This window comes from Lathamus discolor, chromosome 5 (assembly GCF_037157495.1).
Source record: "Lathamus discolor isolate bLatDis1 chromosome 5, bLatDis1.hap1, whole genome shotgun sequence".
NCBI classification, from domain to species: domain Eukaryota; kingdom Metazoa; phylum Chordata; class Aves; order Psittaciformes; family Psittacidae; genus Lathamus; species Lathamus discolor.
The window spans coordinates 106,061,869-106,083,002 of NC_088888.1; the positions used below are offsets into that span (position 1 = coordinate 106,061,869).

Here is a 21,134-nt window from a genome sequence, read left to right on the forward strand (position 1 = left end):
TACTGTGTAAGCACTAACACTGACATCTACTGTGATATTCACCCAGACTATTACATTGTCAGAGATCTTGACACAGAACAGGACTACAAAACAGAAATCTCCTTTCAACACACGAGGAGGAGAATAAAAGGTGAGACAAGATGTGGCTGGTTTAAAAAATCCTTACCCTACTGTACACACGCAGAGCAAAACCATTCTGCTAGGTCTGCTTTGTATTTGTAGGAAAAGTTTTGTCTTTCATTAGTGCAGTTAAGGCCATGTCATAAGTACAAGTTCAATTTTGTACATGACTGATATTTCAAAGCATTCACCACAGCTCAGTGGTCTAGAGAGCTGGTTAGGGTCAAAACAGAACCAGGTTCTGCAGAATGTGCATAGCTACATCTAACTGCAGTAGTAGAGTTGAAAAAAAGATACTTGCTATGCACACAACATTTGGGCTTATGCTTAGGGAATGAACACAAGTCATTAACAAAACAGTATTACACCAGCTGAAGCTTTATTCCAGCTTCTTCCATTGCTTTAGAACAGCACCAAATGCAAGACTTCAACCTGAATCAACTGTGTTCCCCCACAAAAAAAAAGAACACTCCTTCCCGCACAAAAAATAAAATAAAAAAATACCCTCAACCATTATTTAGAGAGGAAAAAACCCCATCAAAACACTTAATAATGCAACTTTCCTCAAAACAAACATCAGAAAGTAGTATTGTGCCCCACAGTAGCCTATACAGCAACTCAGACAGCTGTTGAAGAATCACCCACTGGCAGCTAGATAACAAGAAAATACAGAAATGAGAAGCCAAACAGACAGTAACAGTCTAGTAAAAAGTACTGCTCCTTGACAGGGAAGTACAGTAGCAACAGACATTCGCTCCATTATGTTGAAGAAACAGTGCTTTGCTTGTATTCTTGTTCCCATGAAAACACATTTTCAGAGGAACGCTTGTGGACGCAGGTACTTGTTGATCTTCATGTGGTGAACACATCACTTTGTTTCAGTGATGTTGGAGAACATGAGGGATCTTCAGCTAAATGTGAACTGCAGCCACTTTGCTTTTCTACAGAAAGTAGAAATAGATAAGACCCATCAGAATGTTTCTATAAACATATACATGCATTAATATTTAAAGTCTAACTCAACAAGGCTTTGGACTAAATATCAACTTATTGCACCATATTAAAAGACTATACTAAGGCAAAGTTATCATTGTAAGGATAAGACAGTTGAAACACAACTGCCCAAGATGAAGCAAGCAGTACTCCCAGATTTTAGTTACAAGTTCAAGCCACTCCATTCCTGAGTGGTCTTAGAGTAACACACTGCAGTTTTTGCATCCTGTGGATTGGGTACATTCTACTCTAACTCCCTTTCCAGGCAGCGGCCCACGTGTGCAGCAAGATCTACATCTATGCCACATGGTTGCATGACCTTAACTCACATTTTCTGTGCTGTTTACCCAACAGGTAACTAGATCCCCATTGCAGGCTTCATAATTTGTTACCTGAGAATCAGTCCACCTTCTGTACAGGTGTACCAAAATGAAATTACCAATTCAACCACTGAAAACACAAATGCAATCTCTACTCAGGCTTAGTTCAGTCTCTATCAAACAACCACTGGTCAAACACTGGAACCAGTTTCCCAGAGAGGTTCTGGAGTCTCCATCCTTGGACAGATTACAGACCTGGAAGGAAGGTCCTAAGCAACCTGCTCTAGTTGACTTTGCTTTCAGCATCTTCAAAGGTCCATTTCAACCAGAACTTCTCTACAATTCCATAGATTTTAATATATTTTATATAGTATGTAATCAGAAAGAACTTGTACTATTTTCTTTGGTACACAATAGGTGTTTGCTAGTAACACTTCAGAATTTAAGTAATAAAGACATACATGGCACTATTCACAAACTACCCTTACAACAACTAAGATGGTATTATTATGGGTTTAGATTTAAGACCTATTAAGGAATTGGGCCATTCAAATACCAAATCACAATGCTTAGTAGAGTCTGCCTAGTAGTTGCCCACATTTCTGAGGCAAGGCGAGCAAGAGTGGTGGCCAATGCTCAAAACCCTACCAAAATCTGTAATGTAGGTGTACCACTCCGACTTGTCCAAAAGGCTCAGTCCACTAGGTTGAATAAATAAGTACTAAACTGTTCTCTAATCAAGACAGTAGCAGCTTACATTACAGATATTCACCATTAAACTCACAGTACATAAGCTAATGCTAAGAAAAATCAGAACAGCAATAGTAAACACATAAGCTAAAACCAGTTTCAACTGTAGTTTCCTAAATAAAGCTTTTCCTAGAAAATTAGAAAGCATCCAAACATGGAGCTCACCACCTCTTTGGGAGTTTAAGGTAGTCTTACCTTGAAGTGAGGACTCCTCCAGTAATAACTGCAAGTTTCCTGTTACAGGGGTTACTGCCTAAACAAAAGGGGATTCTCTGTTAGGGAGCTGGCACTACTGCCAAGATAGTCTAGTATTAAAGGAATCGCCTCAACTGAAAGCTAACTTTTTTATCAGCACTGCAGGACTTTAATTCACCACTGCTCTGTCCCCTTATAACTCACTACAGAAGTCTTCTTCCCACTTTTTACTTTGATGGAAGAACTGCATGTGAAGAATAAACTGGAAATTCATTCTGTTATCAGTAGGATGGCTGACAACCTGAGTTTCAGGTTCCAGAGATGAGTTTTTTATTTGTTGGTATGTCATGAAGAACACTGGTGAAAAAAAACTTACTATAATTTTCCAATTACTTAATAATAGAAGTATTTTTCATAATTCACCAGTTATTTACATGCTCTACTAGCATGATCTGTGAAAAGCCACATATCAGCATTGTTCTACAGTTCTTGATTAATACTAGTCTTCCCGTAACATTTCTTCCTTCAAGCTGTTTTCATAAATCTATTCCCAGCCTGAATTCATAGTCCTCAGGCCAAATGGCTGACAGTTTATGTAAACTATTTATATGGATTTGTATATCTGTTATATAATACATTAATACAAATTTCTATAGTCTCCATAGTGATCCATAGAGAAGGAAGGATAATATGAAGTCTTAAAGTAAAATACTGCACTTCTAGCGGTGGGCATGAATACACAGATTTAGATTAATGCTACTTTGCCTTTCTCTTCTCAGGGTGACACAGGGAGAAGCACAACTAAACTCAGAGAGCCCTTTCTAAAAGACAGTATTGTCCTGCCCAGTCCACTACCACACTGCCTTACCTCAGATGACCTGTAAGCCCAGTCAGGAACACCATTCCAGACATTCTCAGGATCCACAATCTCCTCATTGCCACTGGAGAGATTCAAGACCTGTACAGACAGAGCCAAACCACATCTAACACAGCAGTGGATTGATCCTGAGAACACATAGCAAATAAGACATCATAGTAGGAGGGAAACACAGCTGAGGATTCCCTGCCTTTGAGAAGGCTTTCAGTCTGTATCTAGCAAAGAAGAAGTAAACCTCTAATGAAGCTGAGTATCACTACTTAATCTGCTCAAGGTTCTCCTGAACTTTTAACCCAAGTATAGTGAGAGAGGAAGGCTGGAAAACATGTACTAGGTCAGAACCAGCAGGAAACAAATCAGGAGGGATGTCGCTACATACCCGACACTCATCTGAATACAGGCTGAAGTTAGTTTTAGATAGCCAAGGAATCCACTAGTAAAAGAAATGGCCTTCATGATCTCAGGCATTCATTCAATCTTTCAAAAAGTTACTTCCATGAAGTGATCTTTTGGATATGCAACCTTAAATTACAACTTAAAGGCCCTTTTATGTTAAGTGTAACATCTGTGCAGTTGTGTACATACACACACACTCCCCCTAAACCACAGGAAGACTATTTATCCCATAGCTTAAAAGCAGTAGAACAACACAGCCCATTAGATTATAATCTGTTAACTCCACCAACCACTTATTTAATACATTTCACTGAAGCAGTAATAGTTGTATATTCATTATTAATTACAATATAATTCAGGTTTCTTCCCAAATTTATACTGTTATAGCACCAATTCCTCAGTATAAAACACCAGTAAAATAATGACAAGTTTCATAAGCATTTAATGGTAACACAGCTCCACAGCAGAACATTAACTTGCAGGCCAGACAAACACACACAAAAATATGTATCTCAAACTGGAGCCAGATCCTTCAGTCTTCCTATGAAGGGAATATCAAGTATTGACATATAGAATCCACTCAGTTGTTTTTATGAAGTCTGTAAGTGCAGAATCAACCTTGGGAATATTAAGTCCTAAATTCTGTAATAGACTTCCCTAAAATATTAAAAGCTTGGAGGAAGACCAAAAAAGGACCAGATCTTAAGTATGCAGAAAGAATATTGAAACCATACTTACCCTGGTACCCTTTTCAGATACCTCCAAAATGCGAGCCTCGCACCATTTTAGAGAGGTCCTCACCACACATTTGGAACCAACAGCAAAGCCCTTCAGATGACAAGTATACTCATTGTGTCCTATAAAAAAATCATGTTAGCAGCAGAGTAAGAAAATAAAAGCACAGAAAAACCCCAGACAACAAAACCCCCACAAAACACAACAAAAACAATCCCTCCAAAAATAGAAACCCACAAATGCTTCACAACCTTGCTCCCATACTCCCCACCCCCTTCCAAACTTTTATTTAGTATTTGAAAGTTTAAAATTTTTCATCCTGCAGTCTTAAATATGCATTTCATGTTCAGATGTAGGATTTTCAATCATAAAATCATTAACCTCTCAAAGATTAGCTGCTGTTAGTCTGTCACATGATCCATTAGATACTACACTTAATCTGATATCCTTAACCCATGAAAGCATACTGATGTTAACACTAAAATAGTAATTTATTAGGCAATAAAAATTACGTTCCTATAAGAAAGCGATTCTCATTTGAATGTGCACAGCATTTTGATTATTTAACTCCTTAAAAAAGCCTCAGATACTTTACCTGCATCGCATGCAGCCAACTTCTTGTTTTGCTTTTCTTCTACATCTTCATCCTCAGGCTTACAGGCTGAATACTGCACATGTGTATTTCCATATTCTTTAAAAGAGTCAGTCAAGTCTCGTTTCATCCATTCTTCCACGTAACAGTCGTCTTTCTTCTGCCACTCCTTATGTTTCTCAACATTACAGTCGCATGATTTTACAGTGCAAACAGACCTCCGATTCAGTAAGTCTTCTGTAAGAAATGAGAATTGACTTCTGCTATTTGCAGAACTTTGCAGTGCAGTGTGTTCCAACCCTAATGAGTCCTCATCCCCATCTTCCTGAGATGGGTGCACATCAGGCAGCACCAGTTCCAGAAGCTGCTCAATTTCAGCACCCAGCAATGACAGCATGTCATGGGTCTTCAGGTCCAGTTGTTTCTCAGATCTACCATCAGACAAAGACAGCTTTAGGGGAGGAGGCTCTACTTCTATCCAGTCTTCTTGCAAAGACTCTGCTTTATGAATTCCAGACAAATTCAATTCTGGTTTCTCTGCATTCTCTCCCAAAGGCGGCTGAACATCAGACGGAATCAGGTCTACTGTGTTCTCACCAGTGCTAACCAAAGGCACTGAATTCTTTCCCTCATTAAGTGATGGTAAGAGCTCAAGAAAGTTCAGAGCTGCCAACTCCGCTGTGTTCTCACTCATGACTGGCAGTTCAAATGATTCCTGTTTGAACACTTTCTCTCTTGCTTTAACACACGAAGCTGTCTGCATTTCAGCTGACTCTGTTTCCAGAGCTTCTTTTGTTACTTCAGCAAAGGGCTGAACTGAAAGTGCCTCTAGCTCCAGTATTAACTCTTTTAGCTCATCATATGAGCATTGATTTTGTAATTGAGCCAGTGCTCCTAATATCTCTGTTTCATCACTTGAAGATGACTGTAGCACTGGCTCTCTTTGCAGTTCTTGTTTGTTTTCTAGGAAAAGACTGGCTGCTGAAGCACTGCCTGTCAGTTCTTCCAGCTCAGCATCCTCTTGAAATGTTTCTTCAGATAATTCTTGTTCTTCAGCTTTCATTTCACTCTTCAAAACATGAAGACTGCAGCTTCTCATTGGTTCTAGTAATACATTGTTACTGCTGTCTCCTCCAGATAGAGGTACGTCTTCATCAAAGTTGCTTTGATGCTCAGCTGTTTCACATCCATCATCAGCCTTCCCAGACATATGCTCAACAGCTTCGACTGACATACTTGTTTCTACAGTATTGAAACACTCAGAAGTTACACCCAGGAAAGGTTCAGAACAAAGTAAAGCACTTTCACTTTCTTCTTGAGCTAATCCACAAGCAACAGGAGTTCCTCTTTCCAGACAAGGACCCGTATCATTCTTTGAACATCTGTTTTCCTTTAAGGGGTTCTCAAGGTCTGAGAAAGCCTTGTCACCAGTTCCTTTATTAGCCTTCCAAAAAGACTTCATCTCCTCATTAATACTCTTACCAGAAGCTTCCAGCTTGACAACAGACAGAGGGACTTCAAAAGCTCTGCATTCTTGAGTTTCTATTACTTTTGCTTCTAATAAGACATCTTGGGTTATATCATTAAACTTCTCTTTGGCTTCACTAAGCCATGAGCCCTCAGAGGAATTGAAATCTGACAGACAGCAAGCAAATGCTTGATTAGGTACCTGGATCAATTCACACGGAATCTGTCTGACCAACTCCATGCTAACAGTTTCCTCACTTCCATAATCCACATGTCTAACAACTACTCTGTCACCTTCTATGCTGCTGACTTTAGCTCTGTAGAACTTCCCATCTTGACTATATTTTGCTAGACAAATATCACCGCTTCTAATACAAGCTCCGCAATCATTCAAAGATTTTAGTCCAATGCTTTCAGCTTCCTCTATTTTTTCCTCTATGTACCTCATGTCTTCTGTATCAGCACAGCAACTCCAGAAGTATCCTGGACCATTTCCCACTGTGACATAAATTTTTACAGTCTGGCCTGCCTCTGGGAATTTCCAGATAAATGACTTGGAGTTACTTACACAAGGAGTTTTATTTTGTGCCTGAGGCGGCAAAGGCTCACACTCCGTTATTATGTCACTGTTCTCTCTTTTATCAAGTATTTCTGTTGAACAAGAACCTTTGCTACTTGCAAGATTTTCATCAGCTAAATCCAAAGTTATTATACCTTCATGGTCACTGAGGATAACTTCCCATTTATCCTTAACCTTCTCCACAAATTCACACGTTAGCAGAACTTCACTTGTTCTCTTAATGAAGTAAAGCACAGCTTTCTCTGCCCAGTCTGTATTTTCTTTGCATTTAAGTCCACCTAGGAAGCAGTGAATGCTTATTGCTGGAATAGATGACAAGCCTTCAGGGAGTCTGTGTGCTTGACCAACATTAATTACTGAAGTATTACCATAATCAATATACTGTATGCTTATCAAATTATCAGAAGTCTTCTCTTTCACTACAGCTCGATACCACAGGCCATCTTCTGAATAAGCAGCACTGATTAAGTCTCCCACTTGGCAAAGTTGTCCACAAGGGTTCTTTCTTTGTGTCCTATCATTTAAGCTTTCTGAAATGCTGTTAAGTTGAGCCTCATCGCTTTCTAGCTGAACATAAAAATCCAGTGGATCATTTACATAAGACACATACGCTGACACTTTAAGACCTGGCATTATCTTCTGTTGCAGTAGATCAGATACATTTTCAAGCACTATACTCCCACCTTCAGCATCAGACTTAATATCTGACTGTGTATCCGTCTGGATGGAGAGCAAAGACTCCTTCCCAGCTCTATTTAACAGGGAAGCATCCTTCTTACTGCTAATCACTTCATCAGATTCTAGTAATCCAGCTGCCAGATCTCCCTTTGCAGCAGGCTGGGAAAGGTTTTCATCTTCTTTCTTGAAGTGCCTTTTGCTACCCCCCCCTTCTCCTTGGGCTTCAGATGTGCTTGTTTTCCTTTCAAGAGTCCTGCGTGCATCTAAAGTGGATTCTGCACTCGTATTCCTCTCTATCACATCCATATTTCTAGAGCACAAAGCTTCATTTTCTATAGGCCCGATTCCTGTATTGCTCATTAAGCTTAACTCCTTCAGTTTTGCATTTATTTGAGTATTACCATCAAACAACTCAACCAACAGTTTACCATCAGATTCCCTTGCTACAGTGATCACTTTTAATTGCCTTTCTAGGACAGCTTGTTTAAACCATGATGTAGCTTCTTCGGGAACATGAGATACATCAGATAAGGAACACTTTATGGCCTGCATTGGCAAAAGCAAGATATCACAAACATCACTGGGTAAAGGAAGCAGGTTATCTTTATCTATTGCCTCTGTGTTCCCAAAATCCACAAAGAAGACTTCCGTATCAGGTTTCCTTTTCATAATTATTCCCCTGTACCAGTGATTGTCAGTATACTTGGCTAGACACAAGCTCTCAGACTTTTGCAAGGTTTCTAAGCTGTTCATTCTTTCACTTAGGCGACCAATGTTATCGGTAAGTTGTGCTAAGACATCTGAACATCTTTCAAGTTGGCAGTAAAATGTCCACGGATCCTCAACATGCGTAATATAAACGTCTTCCTCACTCCCAATTTTGATGCCATGCATAGAATAATAGTAAGAATGAAGATGAACCAAGGACGACAGAGGCTTTTGAGGAGATAAAGGTCTGGCTACACCCCTCTCGGTCAAAAACTGGCAAGCACTCTGAAATGGTGTCATTAAATCTACAATGTGAAACAGCTCCTTGCTTATTGAAGCTAAGGCAAATATCGTACACTTCAGTTCAAGATGAGATGAAGTAGTATCAACAAACTCCTGAAAAGCCCGAATTGCTGCTTCATCCCAAGCAAAAGGATCCTGACCATTTGGTTGAATTAAGTTGTAAAGGCTGCACCTGAAAGCCTGAGCTTCTAACTTAAGGAAGCGTTTGTGAATTGAGCGGAGGTTTGCTAGAGAGACCAGCTCTCTGTTGCCATAGTCAATATATATGACTTCTACTTTTTCTGCAGAAGGAACTTCACTAATAATTAAAGCCCTGTACCATTTTTCATCCTCCGAGTACTGGGCTAAACATGGAGAATTTGGCCAAGCATGTGGGTGGGATGAATTTTCACAATACTCCTGAATTTCAGACATTAATAACTTAAGGTCTTGGCAATTTCTACTTAGCTGACACCAAAAATAACTCGGATTTTCAGCATATGACACTACAACATTAACTGTAGTTCCCACTTCTAACTGACCTCCACAAGAGGAGCTTAGCTTCATTTTGTCATAATTCTGCGTAGAGGAGATGGGCAGGTTATCCTTGCCCTCACGCTTCTGAGCAGGAAGAGATTTACTGCCTGCAGAATTGTGAACGGGTGCAACAGGGCTCCCTCTGACCACTACAGCTGCATAAGAATTAAGTGCCCTATCACTTTTCTTTAGATCAGATTCCTCTCCCAGCCTCTTCTCTGCTTTTATTTGGTTTTCTTCCCCAACATCTGAGGCCACGCTCACAGCCATATTAGGTGATTTCTGGACACTCTTGGGTATTTCAGACCTCTGGTATTCAGCATACCCTCCCTGAGCCATGAGTTTACTTACACTTTTCTCTCTTAATTGGGACTGGTCAAAAATTTCAACTATGTATTTGTCACCCTGCACCCTCAAAAAATGAACCTTCAGTCCCTTGTTCAGTACAATCTCTCTAAATGCAGACACAGATGCTTCACTCCAACTCCCTCTCAGAGGACAGACATCTGCCAAACAACACTTCAGAGCCAAAGCAGGCAGTTCCCTGAACTGAGGGAGCAGCTCCTTCACTGCACACTGATGTACAGTTTCTGTATTGCCTCTGTCTACCAGGTATATTTCTACCTCACTGTCCAGTACCCTGGTGATCACTGCTCGATAAAAGACACCCTCTTTCCCACTGGCACAACAAAGGGATCCAGGCTGCAGATCCCACCTAGCACTATCCAGCTTCGTGGCATGTGAATAGAAATCCCACATGCACTGCTTCAACTGCCCAAAGAGGCGCCGATGCTCATGGAGCTGCAGCCAGAACTCAGATGGGTCTCGGAGGTGGGAGACCTGTGCATTGTAGAATGCGCCCAAGTTCACACGCACATCAACTACAGGAGCAGAAGCCAAATCTCCATGCGCTAAAGCAACGGGAGGTGCTCCTGGAGGCAATTCCAGTTCAGCTGCGGATTCTTCTACTTCCAGCTGCTCCCGACCCTCAGTTTGGCTCACCTGTGTATGGCTGCTGACCAGGCAGCAAGCCTGCAGCCCAAAAACATAGTTCAAGTTGATGCCATTTTCCCCATACAGGTTCACATAATAGAGATGCTCAAAGGAGTTAAAGGCTTTGATGCGAGCATTCACTCCTTTGCCTAGCACTAATGCTTTCAGCTTACTGATCTGCAATGGGGACCAGGCACAACCCCCATCCGAGATACCCTGAAGAGCGCATGCATAAGTTACCACAGGTACGTGGAAACACTCAGGGGGCAAATGGCACAGGTCAGCTCTGGTCACAGTCTCCTTCCTGCCATAGTCCACAAAGATCACTAGAGCCAGTTGCTGGTTTCTCTTCCCAGCAATAAGCTCCAGCAGGAGTGCACGGTACCACTGGCCATCTCTGCCACGGGCAGCACAGGGTGAGCCCACTTTGGGTAATGGCAAGCAGGAGTAGGATTTGCAAGTATGGTGCATGGTATCAGAAAGGCAACGGATCTCCTGGGACAAGCTCTTCAGCTGGCAGTAGAAATGGTGTGGGTCAGAGATATGGGTCACTAGGACAGGCTTTATCACACCCAACTGAAGCTGTGGGTAAACATAATCCAAAGGAGGTGACACAGGCTGATACGAGAGGAAAACATGGGGAAGCTGTGGCACTGCAGAAGACACAAAGGAAGATGCTGAAGGCTGTACCTTGAGGTGGCTCCTTGGGTGGCCATAAGCCAAGCACTGCCTGAGCATCTGGCAGAAACAGCTGGGAGTGACCCGCCTGGCCAGGCCCAGGCGATGCATCTGGGATACGAGCTGGGGCAGCTCAACCACTATGAGCTGCGGCGTCATCACCTCCTGCACCCGTCCAGACATCTCCTTGCCATGCAGGAAGCTCAGGAACTCCATAGCCTCCACCGTCCAGTTGGAGAACAGAGCATCCCCACAGGCTGCCACCCCGGGGCTTCCAAAGGGCACAACATCAGCCACAATACAGCCCAGCACCTCCGGGGGCAGGCGGAACAGCTCCTCGCAGCCCTGCGCCAGGTAACAGGCAGACGTGACCACCATGCAGCCCTCATCAAGCAAGAACACGCGGTAGTCCTGGCCGGAGCGACTCACCACGCAGCAGCGGTACCACAGCCCAACCACCTCCACCAGGCCCAGGTCTCCCGTGCACAGCTCAACCCCACCGGACACTGGGTCGGTCGGTCGCGGAGAGACCGCCCGGCGCGGCCCCGCCGCCGTCTGGATCTGACGGCGGAGGCGGACGTAGTCCGCGCGGCGGTCCCCCAGCAGCCCCCAGATCCGCACGACGGGCACCTCGGGGCGCAGCCCCACGGTGCAGACCCGCAGGGTCACGGCGCTGCCGGGGCCCGGCACCCCCGGCCCACCGCTCATCCCGGCGCCCGCACGTCGCCAAACGGCCGCCGGCACCCGCTTTCATGCGGCACGCGCCGCCCACGTGACCCGCGGAGAGCCGTTGGGCGATAACTCAAGTGGTCGGGTTCACTTTGACCCCCGCGGAGGGGGGCGACAGGGAGGGGGAAGTAGGGGAGGGAAGAGGAAGGACGGAGCGGGCTGATACACAGGGCCGCGCCTGCTAAACAGACTGCTGCGAGGCGCCACGAAGAGGAGACACCCGTGGGAGGCAGGATCCGCAGGGCTCAGCCCACCGCCCGCTGGATCTGCCTGCCCCGAACCGGAGCGCACCCCGCCGCCTGTGTGGTAGCGGCACCGCCGGCGGGGCGGAGCGACAGAGAGACGCCTCGAAGTACACTTAGTCTCCATTGGTCAGAGCGGGTGTCGGGGGCGGGCAGTGCGTGCAGGGCTCGGCGGCTATTGGTTATCGCGGAGCGGCGGTGTGAGGGTGGGGTGAGGTGAAGTGAGGTGAGGGTGTCCGCTGTGGGCCGGTGCGGTTGGGCGCTGCCCAGCGGCGCTTGGCGGCCCGCGGCAGCCGGGGCGGGGCCACTCGGGTCTCTCCCTGTGCCCGCAGCGAGCGGCCAGCCGCGGGCCTGCCCCGCACCCCCCGCCGGTCACCGCCCTGTCCAAGCGGCCAAGCGCTTTACGTGGTGGAAACTTCTCCTTGAAAGAAGGAGTTGCAGAACATTAAGAAGTAATTCAGAGTGGCAAGTTTTGCTGTTCAAATTATTTCTAATACACTAGGAATCTGCATAGTTATGAATCTCTTTAGTGCTCCATGATCAAAAGAAAAAAGTTTCATGATGAGTTTTCTCTTTTTCACTTTTTCTCTACAAGACTTACAATTGCGTTTGTTTTTTTAACTCAATAGATGAGGTACTTCTGCATATCCATCACCAGGGTTATCTCAGTAACAGAATTGCAGTCTGGACCACTTAGGATTCAACTGAAGAAGCAGCTTTTGCTGCTGGTTTCTAATTGCTGGTGATGCAGGAAGGAAGGAACTCGGAAGTTTCTCAGGCTGACAGCTAGAAAAATAACTATTTCTGAATGACTTCTGACCTCCTAATATTGGTGAGACTAATTTTTTCCAAGCTGGAATCATACAAATGTGTGCCACCAAAACGGACCTACAGTATGATCAGAAAGTACAGATGCAAGCCAAGAAGATGTCTACACTGTATTTAATCAGATACTGTCACATTGAAGGTACTAGTTGCAAAGAGTAATCTAAAACTGGTGCATTGACCCTGGCTAGAGGCCAGGTGCCCACCAACGCCGCCCCGTCACTCTCCTCCTCAGCTGGACAGGGCAGAAAAAATACAACAAAAGGCTCATGAGAACTAAGCCTTGTACAGACATTTCACTATTAGAAATTGCTAAATCAAAGCCAGCTTTGTTCTATGTTATAGTTGCTTTTATACTGCATTTTTTCCTCATGATTGCTAAAGATAAGCCTAGAGTCAAAGCAGCAGTCCCCTTCCCTGTGAAATCTGGAAGCTTTAGGTTTGAAAAAAAAAAAATCACATTAAAATATTTTGTGGTTTTGAAAAGAACTTTGTATTTCCACCAAGATTTAAAATGGGCAGAGTGCATATTTCCCTGGAAAAGTGGCACCTTAATGACCCGGTCTGCCACGTCAATACTGGGACTCTCAGAGAACAAGTAGTTTAGCTTGGTCCTGTGGACAACGTGTATTAGAGCCCTCCAAGAGGCTTCAAACAGGCTTTTTATTTCCTGGGCACAGAACTGCATTTCACTCTTGGCTATTACTCAGATGGCTGAGTGAAGAGGTCAGGCGCTCTCTGGAAAGTAAGAGGAGGAACACAAAGCCTTCCACCTTTTGCACAAAGCAAATTTGAACTCAGGTAAACTGCTTTAGTCTTTCTTTCAGTATGTAGCACTATAGGCTTGGTTTGCTGAGGCATCAAATGAGAGATAGTTCTTTATGTGTGTGCAAATGTAGCGATAACAAAAATTCCCCAATAATTTTATATACTGCTAAGTCACAGAAGATGTGCAGTGCTGCATTGTTCAACCTGCTCTTGTCCTTTAACAATAGAAACCATCTGTTAATCACACAAGCAAACAGTATTATATTCTACTTGCTTGGAAGACTTCTTTTTACTTCTGTTTACTGTTTCAGGAAGCTGATACTGGCTGCGAATTGAAGTATTACTGTGAAAATTTTATCCTGTGGATAACTTAAATTTCATAGAGCAGTATGACAAGCAAATGGTGTCCTTAAGTCATGGCTGCTCCTAACCCGTAAGGACTGGATTTGGGGCAGCAACCTATAGATGTGATCCTACTGCCAGTGTCCTAAATAAATTAGTTCCCTGTAGGGTCGGGATGCCTTGTGGAATGATTCAGTTTTCTGATTCTTCTTTCTTTGTGAATATTGAAGTGGTTTCACAATTTTAAAAAGAGCTAACTCCACAGATCCTTCTGATTTGTTCGTATGTAAGCCAGAATACCAGTGACCAAGGAGCCTGTGAAAGCAAACACTGAACTTAGATGCTTAAACCAGATGTAACCTAATAAATAAACCCATTAGATTAAACTGTCTCCTCTTAAAAATCATATTCTTAAGCTTCATATCATATTAAGAAACATTGTAGTGTTGCATATGGTTAGGGCTTTCCAGTCCTTCACAAGACACCTAAAACTCTTTTTATTTTAGCTTGCCAACCCATAAATTACCTGAAATGTTTCATACTTGGGGACTATTTCAGGCTGAATGCTTTTCAATGTTTTTAAAGGTTACAGCCAGCTGGCAGAGTCTAGACATAGTAATGCTGTTTAATTCTTATAGACTCATCTAAACTTGCTATTGGGAATTGTCCCTTGCCCAAAGCCAAGTTCCAGTTCCCAGGCTCCAGCTTCTGCTTGGCTTAATTGTACAGATGTAGCTTTAACAGCCCAGCAGCATGCAGCAGAAAGCTGCCAGCCTGAAACAGGGGGTTAAAGTGAGACCCCGGGGTGGAAAAGTAATAAAGCAGTTTTGGGATCAGGAGAGAAGGAGGAATGAAAGTACAAGGGATTCAAAGGGAATCCAGTGCTGGGAGTAAGAAGGGAACAACAGAGTTTGGGGAAGGGAGAAAGGAGGGAGCCTGAAATGACAAAAGCAAGGAAAATTACTAGTAATTAAGAAGGACAGTATATTCCAACATGGGGGAAGTGACACTGTGTGCAGTTGTGTTGTCAGGCACCACATTCAATGATGCTAACTGCAAATAAATCAAGAGACCCACATAGTTTTAAAAATGTGCTGGCACAGAAAGAACTAACATTTTAATGCCAAATAATTAAATTGTCTAGTGAAGAGAGTTAAAAGGCACTTACCATTCGCATCCAGGTGGGTATAAAGCCTTTGTATAGAGACATAAACCCTTCACCCTGTACAGTTTGAATTAAGCAGTCCATGGAAGACTTATACAGAAGACCTCTAGAAATGTGCAAGGAGAACAAATAGTGTTAGGATTACAAATACACAATTTTAAAAGAACTCATCTCTTCTGAAAAATAATTTGTATCTGCTAATTTTTTACAAGCAAAAGCTCTTTTGAAGGCTCAGTGGAGTCTAATTAAAACTGAAATCCACTGGAGTAGCTGGGTATGCTCAAGTGGCCATCATAATAATGCTCCCCCTCCCAAACATTTACTAAATCAGTAAAATTATCATCAAAAAGCTGAAGAGCAAATTAGAAACTTATCACTTAACTCCCAGCAAAATGGGTGAAACTCAGGTTTCAATTTTCTACTGAAAAGTCATCTCCAGGGTGTCTGTACCTTCCCTGCTTGTCTCTTGGCTGGTTCATTACCCGGGTTTTCACCACATCAGCAGGAGTTCCCAGGACAGCAGCTACCAGGCCAGAACAGCAGCTGTCAACAGCAACAGATGCTTTAAGAAGAAACTAAGATTTATCACAATGATTTAAGCATCATGATTCCAGTTCTAATAATAAAGATACATTAAGGCCATCATTATCAAATAATTAGTAATATAACATAAACTTGATCTGGGAGAAGGCTCACTAGTATTGCTCTTGCAAAGATGCCCTCACCTCTGCATGCAGTTCTGAGGCAGGGATAAAGGACCCACAGCAGGCACTTTATGATATTGTTTACATAAAGCAGATTTCTTCATAATTTATGTCAGTAAAAGACGTTCTGCAGGGATTCTATCACTCATCCTTATTGTTCATTAAAGTTGAAACTAGAGTAGATAAAGTAGTACCAATTCTAGAAAAGTGAAAATTCCTATGCTATCACAGATGGGAGCAAAGGTGTTTAAGTGCATCAGCAAGGTACTTCTAGTGAGGGCAGTTTTGTAGCAATGGTTGCATCCTTGTGTCTTTTGTAAAGTGATGTCCTCTCAGGCAAAAAAAAAAAAAAACCCACCAAAATTATAAAGGTGCATTTCATCAGCAATATCACAACCAAAAAATAGGGGCTTCTTGGCACAGAGAGTAAGATCAAGACAGCAAGGCTGGAAATGCTCCACAGTGGAGAAAAGAGGTAATTGAGGAACAGGCACCTGGCAACACTGTGAGTCACACCATTGTCCACAAGTGGCGTGTTCAGAAGCAAGAAGTGTTTCACTGAGTCATAAGTGGTCAGATCTGTAAAGAGGATAATGAGAAAAAACAGCACGGTCAGAAGTAAATGGTATCTGTGGTGTACTCCACATAGGATGGAGGCTTGTCGAGACCTGTATTTCCAGCGCTGCTCCTCCCTGTTGGCATGGCTAGCACTCTGCCGTCAGTTTCTGATGACGGTTGTAGCATTTAAGTCCTCTCTTTAGCTATGTGAATGCATGCTCCTTTCTGTTACCTTCTTATCAGATTTACCCTACAGATGATAAAATGATTCCAAATGGAAAATTCTGCAAAATAAGACTGCATATTAATGTTGTGTATGGAGAGACATACCTTAGTCAACAGTCATCCTGCAGCCTCATTTAGCAGCTCCTGCTGCAAACATTATCCATCCAGTGATTCTTTACTGGTGCTTAGAAAGTAAGCTTACAGTATCTCTCATTTTCTACCTTCCAAGACATTTTTTGGACATACTGCTAACATAACCCTGTGTTGAATGACCTAGAAGTTGCTGGCTATCATGTCAAAGGAAATGAAACATCCAAAAGAAAAAATTTTCAAGGCAATGCTATAGTATGTGCCAAGCACTGAGTAGGTATTTTATGGTAGGAACCTGCACACACAGTGTCTTTCTCAGACATCTCCCTCCTTACTTTACAAACAGGAAGGAGAACAAAGACCATCCAACATATCCTAGCAGTTTTGGAGAGACATAGGAAAGATCTATCTATATGTGGAAAGAGTGAATGTTTCTTGGACCAGCCAAGCACTCGGGCAGCCACCACTCTGCAGCTCCATCACACCTTGTTCATCTGGACACTGACCCATGGACCATCTCCCTAGCTCAGTCTTGGACCTGTGTCTTCACCATAGACCTTGTGGTGATCGCTGAGCTGTGTCAGACCCTGGCCACCCTATCCAGGCCTGATGCTGGCACAGCTTCCTAGCTTGGCTTCAGATCTGTCTCATCACCACACTCTTTCCTGAGGATCTGGATCTCTGGGAGACCTGGCTGCCCGTGCAGGCTCTGCCCTGGTCACCTTGATTGGGCAGCAGGAGCTGTGTTGTAGGGGGCAAGGTCTCTTCTCTTCTGGTTGAAGGACCCCTCAGCTCCCAGCTCACCATCCCTTGGGCTCAGGCACAGACTGTTTATTTTAAGTGACTTGATTTTCGCAGGACTGAAACAGAGGTGCACAAGGCAGAAGTCACCTGCAGTGCACTCCAGACAGGTCCTCAGTGTAGATAAGCAGGAGACTAAGAGCAGGGGAGCAGCTGAGCTTTCTTAAAGCTTAGATGCAGTCTTAAGTTTGGCAGACCAAGTTACTACATTTACCTCCCATGTTCACCAGAGCAGCTCTCTGGACATTTGGCACCCATCCAGCCCAAAGCCCCCGTACTCCTCCTTCAGACAGAATCTTCATAAACGCATGGTGCACTCCTTGAAACCTGAAATCAATATGCAACTACTAGGTGGAGAGCCCAGTAATGGAGAAGTCTTTGCATCTTTGAATCCCCCATCCTCCCCACTGGCCAGAGCCATCACATGCCTCCCAGACATCTCAGTGCCCTGCCTCTGGGAGGACACAGAGCAGCTGTGGAGAGGAGGTGTCGGAAAACAGGGAGAACCACAGCATGGGCCCAAGAGTAATCATTAACAGGAAGAAAACACCAGCTTCGAGAGGAACTGACCGTAATGGCTTTCCTTCCAACTTCCTTCTTCCCTCCATCTGCATCTGCACCTTCACCAGATCAGTTGGACTGGCAAAAAACTGTCCAATGGCACCCGCACACATGCCTCCAACTACAGCTTTCCTGCCAAATGGGAAAAAACATGCTCCAGGATACACTGAAAATGGCAGTGCGTGAGCTAAAGAGTTCAGCAGCACAGCCCAGATGAAACAAGTGTAAATGGTTATTCCCAGGCAGACAGGTTTTAGGGCTGCAGGACTTCTACACTAAGGGCAGTTCCCAAACAGGCAATAGTATAAATATGCAATATTACCAGAAGGGAAAGCTCCCATCCTCCGCCCTGCCAAGCACAGAGTCACGGAGATGCTCGTATGCGACCATCCGAACACCAGAGTACACTGCGGGAAACAAAAGCAGGAAACAGTTCTTGGGGCTGCCATTTCTGGAGGTCACCCTGTGACAGAGAGAGCAAGAGATGGGTTGTAAAACACTCCGGAGCTTGCCTGGGTCAGCTGGTCACTGCTCTCGCGTTCGTGATCACAGGGTGGAAAGCGAGGAGGCTACCTGGTAGCAATGCCAGAGCCACAACTTTTAGCATCAAAAGATGTATCTGGATGAGCCGTACGTCTGCCAGGAGGCAGCATGGTTTATGCCTCCACTCTAAGGAGATGTGACCACATTGCTTTCCTCTCAGCTGATGCCAAGCACAAAACCTCACACAAGTGCTTTTGAGCTTTGTTGCTGTTACCATATTTGCCCTATCCCTGGAAGTGTTCAAGGCCAGGTTGGATGGGGCTTGGTATGGAATACCCCTTTGGCTAGTTTGGGTCAGGTGTCCTGTCTCTGCTCTCTCTTGGCTTCTTGTGCCCCTCCTCACTTGGCAGAGCATGAAAGGCTGAAAAGTCCTTGATCAGGGTAAGCTGATAAGCAGCAACAAATAAAACATCTGTGTTACCAGTGTTATTCTCAGACTAAAGCCAAAACACAGCACTGCACCAGCTACTAGGAAGAAAATTAATTCTACCCCAGCCAATACCAGGACACAAGCTGACACTCCAAAAGGCTGTTGGCCACAGAAGGCAGGACCCAAACTCATCCCGTCATGAGCAGACAATCACCTATGTGTCGGTAGACGGCTGGTGTGGCTCCTTGCCAGAGCTTTGTTAAGCCCTCCTCTTGAACGATGCCAGCGGCAGTGCACAGCATGCCGCGGTAAGGGACTGCCTGCCCAGCGCCAGCTCCACTGCCACGAGCAGCAGCTTCACCTTGGACCTGCAGTCGAGTTTTTGTCAGGTCGAGGGGAAATGTCACTGAGGAGAAAAAGCAGGGAACAAACGTGAATACGAGTGCAACTGCGGGGAGACCTACCATGCTGGTAACATCTGCACCACATCCCCCTGCCGGGTGGCCAAGGGGGCTGTGCAAGCAGCAGGAGGCAGCAGGGACTGTACCCAATAGGGGTGGGGAACAGAAGATTCACGTCCAGATCTGATGAAAGTGGCTCTGGGCAGGAGTAACTAAAATTCTCATCAAACACCAACTCTTGATCCCCAGTTTCTTTTTGCTGGCTTGTTATGCAGTGTGCGTACTTTCCAAGAGACTCTGGATTTAAAATCCTGTTCCAGTTACTCCTCATGAATAAAGATCAATCAGATCTCATGGAGTGTGTGGCCTCTCCAATTCTACCCAGCATAGTGGCAGCACATGTTGCAGTCAGGAGCAACCCCACAGTGACCATGGCAATACTGGCACACAGGTGAGCATCTGTTCTACGAACCACCCTTAACCGTGCTGCTTTTCTGATCCAGACAGAAATAATATTTAGCTTATTATTTCTTTCACTGAAATATCTGCTGGCCAGGGAAGGTGCTCCAGTTTGATCTCAGCTTCCTAGGGCTGCTCCTCAGACAGTGTGAGTATGTATTTGCTGCCCCTAATTTCAGTTCCAGGCAGGGAGTGTCTCACTGGGTGAGGGACCTTCCCAGCCTGTCTCAGGCAGCGAGGAACCAGGAGCAGGGCTTGTCTTTGGCTGCATACCTCTGTGACACACTGTGCTGCAGCATCCTTCCAGAGCAGGACTTGGAGGTGCTGGGGGAATGCAGAAACACTCAAAGCCTCAGCAGATTTCCAGTCTATTTGTGCATTAAGTTTGGTACTCATATTTAAAGATTAGCAAAGATTGAGAAGTTACAAATCATTAGAACAGTGCCACAGATTTGCCTACAGGAGCTTGGAGAAATTATATAAAATATGCTCTTGTAGAAATTATGTAGAATATGCTGAGAAATATTCCAAGGTACTGATTGCTGTGCACCCTGGCTATGCAGATGCCAGGGTGCGTGCTTCCTTCATTTCAGGAAGGAAATGGACTATACTCCATTTTTACAGACATCCCCAGTGTAACCAAAACCCTAAGATTTCATTTTTATTTTTCTTATTAAGCTGCATTAACTAAGAAAAACAAATCCCTGCTGGAGCTTCCTGTCTCTACATCTTCCAGAAACCCAGCAAGTGCAAAGCTTAAGCCAGTGACAGCATCTCTGTGTTAATGACTGCAGCCCCTCAGTCTCGGAGGCAGAGATTTAGACCTGAAAACTCCTCCCTCCAGCCACAGTCAGGTGGCACAGAACACTTGCAAGGCTTAAATTATTGAAAAGTCATGACAAGCACAGTGGAACAAACAGATTTGCTGGAGTGAATGCCAAGGAGCGAGGTATTTGGGGACTGAAGTTCCCCCTGCCTCCCGTAAGTAAATGTGGACCCCTTTCCCTCTCAGAAAATCAGCGGGAGTTGTACCTAGTTCTGCCACAGCGGCTGCACAGGCTGACAGAGCGAATTTGCTGGCTCGGGGCCATCTCTCTGGAAGAGGTAAGCTCTTTTCTTCTGCAGGTGACATCTAGCGTCCAGTCCAGCATGAAACAAGGCTAACCAGCAGCCCTGCGAGGGTCTGCAGCAAAAGCAGACCCTAGCTTAGCTCTGTTCTGGGTCGGTTAGGTGACTAATTATCGAAGGCCACGTTCCTCCAGCGCTAGCAGCAGGAACTGCAGCAGCACAAGTGCCTAGTGCAGAGCTGCAGGGTCCTGGTGCAGTGACAGGAGATTCCTCTGCAACAGCCTCCTGGGAAATGTAGTCTGTCACCAGCGCTGCTGTGTGGCAGGAAAGCGGTAGTGCAGGTACGGTCATAAACACACTATTGCCCAATTGCCCAATGTGT

The 21,134-nt window shown here is 44.5% G+C and overlaps 2 protein-coding genes across 3 annotated transcripts; both read right to left on the bottom strand.

Moving 5' to 3' along the window:
- Positions 1–87: 87 nt before the first annotated feature.
- On the bottom strand, positions 88–11,609 carry TDRD6 (tudor domain containing 6). Of its 2 annotated transcripts, XM_065681784.1 has the most exons (5): positions 4,982–11,609; positions 4,390–4,508; positions 3,247–3,336; positions 2,379–2,436; positions 88–1,061 (listed from the first exon to the last, which is right to left on the bottom strand). In XM_065681784.1, the coding sequence occupies exons 1-5, from the start codon at positions 11,607–11,609 to the stop codon at positions 973–975; spliced, it is 6,984 nt and encodes a 2,327-aa protein (XP_065537856.1). In that variant the 3' UTR covers positions 88–972. The 2 variants fall into 2 exon arrangements, with proteins under 2 accessions (XP_065537856.1, XP_065537857.1); XM_065681785.1 differs by lacking the exon at positions 2,379–2,436.
- A 1,189-nt stretch (positions 11,610–12,798) lies between these two features.
- Positions 12,799–20,970, bottom strand: SLC25A27 (solute carrier family 25 member 27). The gene is made up of 9 exons (XM_065679214.1): positions 20,717–20,970; positions 19,039–19,230; positions 18,234–18,318; positions 17,921–18,043; positions 17,565–17,677; positions 16,171–16,255; positions 15,423–15,515; positions 14,976–15,078; positions 12,799–14,122 (listed from the first exon to the last, which is right to left on the bottom strand). Exons 1-9 carry the CDS (start codon positions 20,814–20,816, stop codon positions 14,051–14,053), a joined length of 966 nt encoding a protein of 321 aa, XP_065535286.1. The 5' UTR covers positions 20,817–20,970; the 3' UTR covers positions 12,799–14,050.
- Between the last annotated feature and the right edge of the window lie 164 nt (positions 20,971–21,134).

Bases quoted from the DNA above. Each gene is read 5' to 3' on its own strand.
- TDRD6 (XM_065681784.1), bottom strand. From the start codon at position 11,609: ATGAGCGGTGGGCCGGGGGTGCCGGGCCCCGGCAGCGCCGTGACCCTG. The intron at 2,437-3,246 runs GTAAGGCAGTGT...CCTTTTGTTTAG, and splicing joins GGGCTTACAGGTCATCTGAG to GCAGTAACCCCTGTAACAGG. The intron at 1,062-2,378 runs GTAAGACTACCT...TACTTTCTGTAG, and splicing joins GGAGGAGTCCTCACTTCAAG to AAAAGCAAAGTGGCTGCAGT.
- SLC25A27 (XM_065679214.1), bottom strand. From the start codon at position 20,816: ATGTCACCTGCAGAAGAAAAGAGCTTACCTCTTCCAGAGAGATGGCCC. The intron at 17,678-17,920 runs GTCAGTTCCTCT...TATTGATTTCAG, and splicing joins TTGGAAGGAAAGCCATTACG to GTTTCAAGGAGTGCACCATG. The intron at 15,516-16,170 runs GTGCCTGTTCCT...TGCTGTTGACAG, and splicing joins GTGACTCACAGTGTTGCCAG to CTGCTGTTCTGGCCTGGTAG.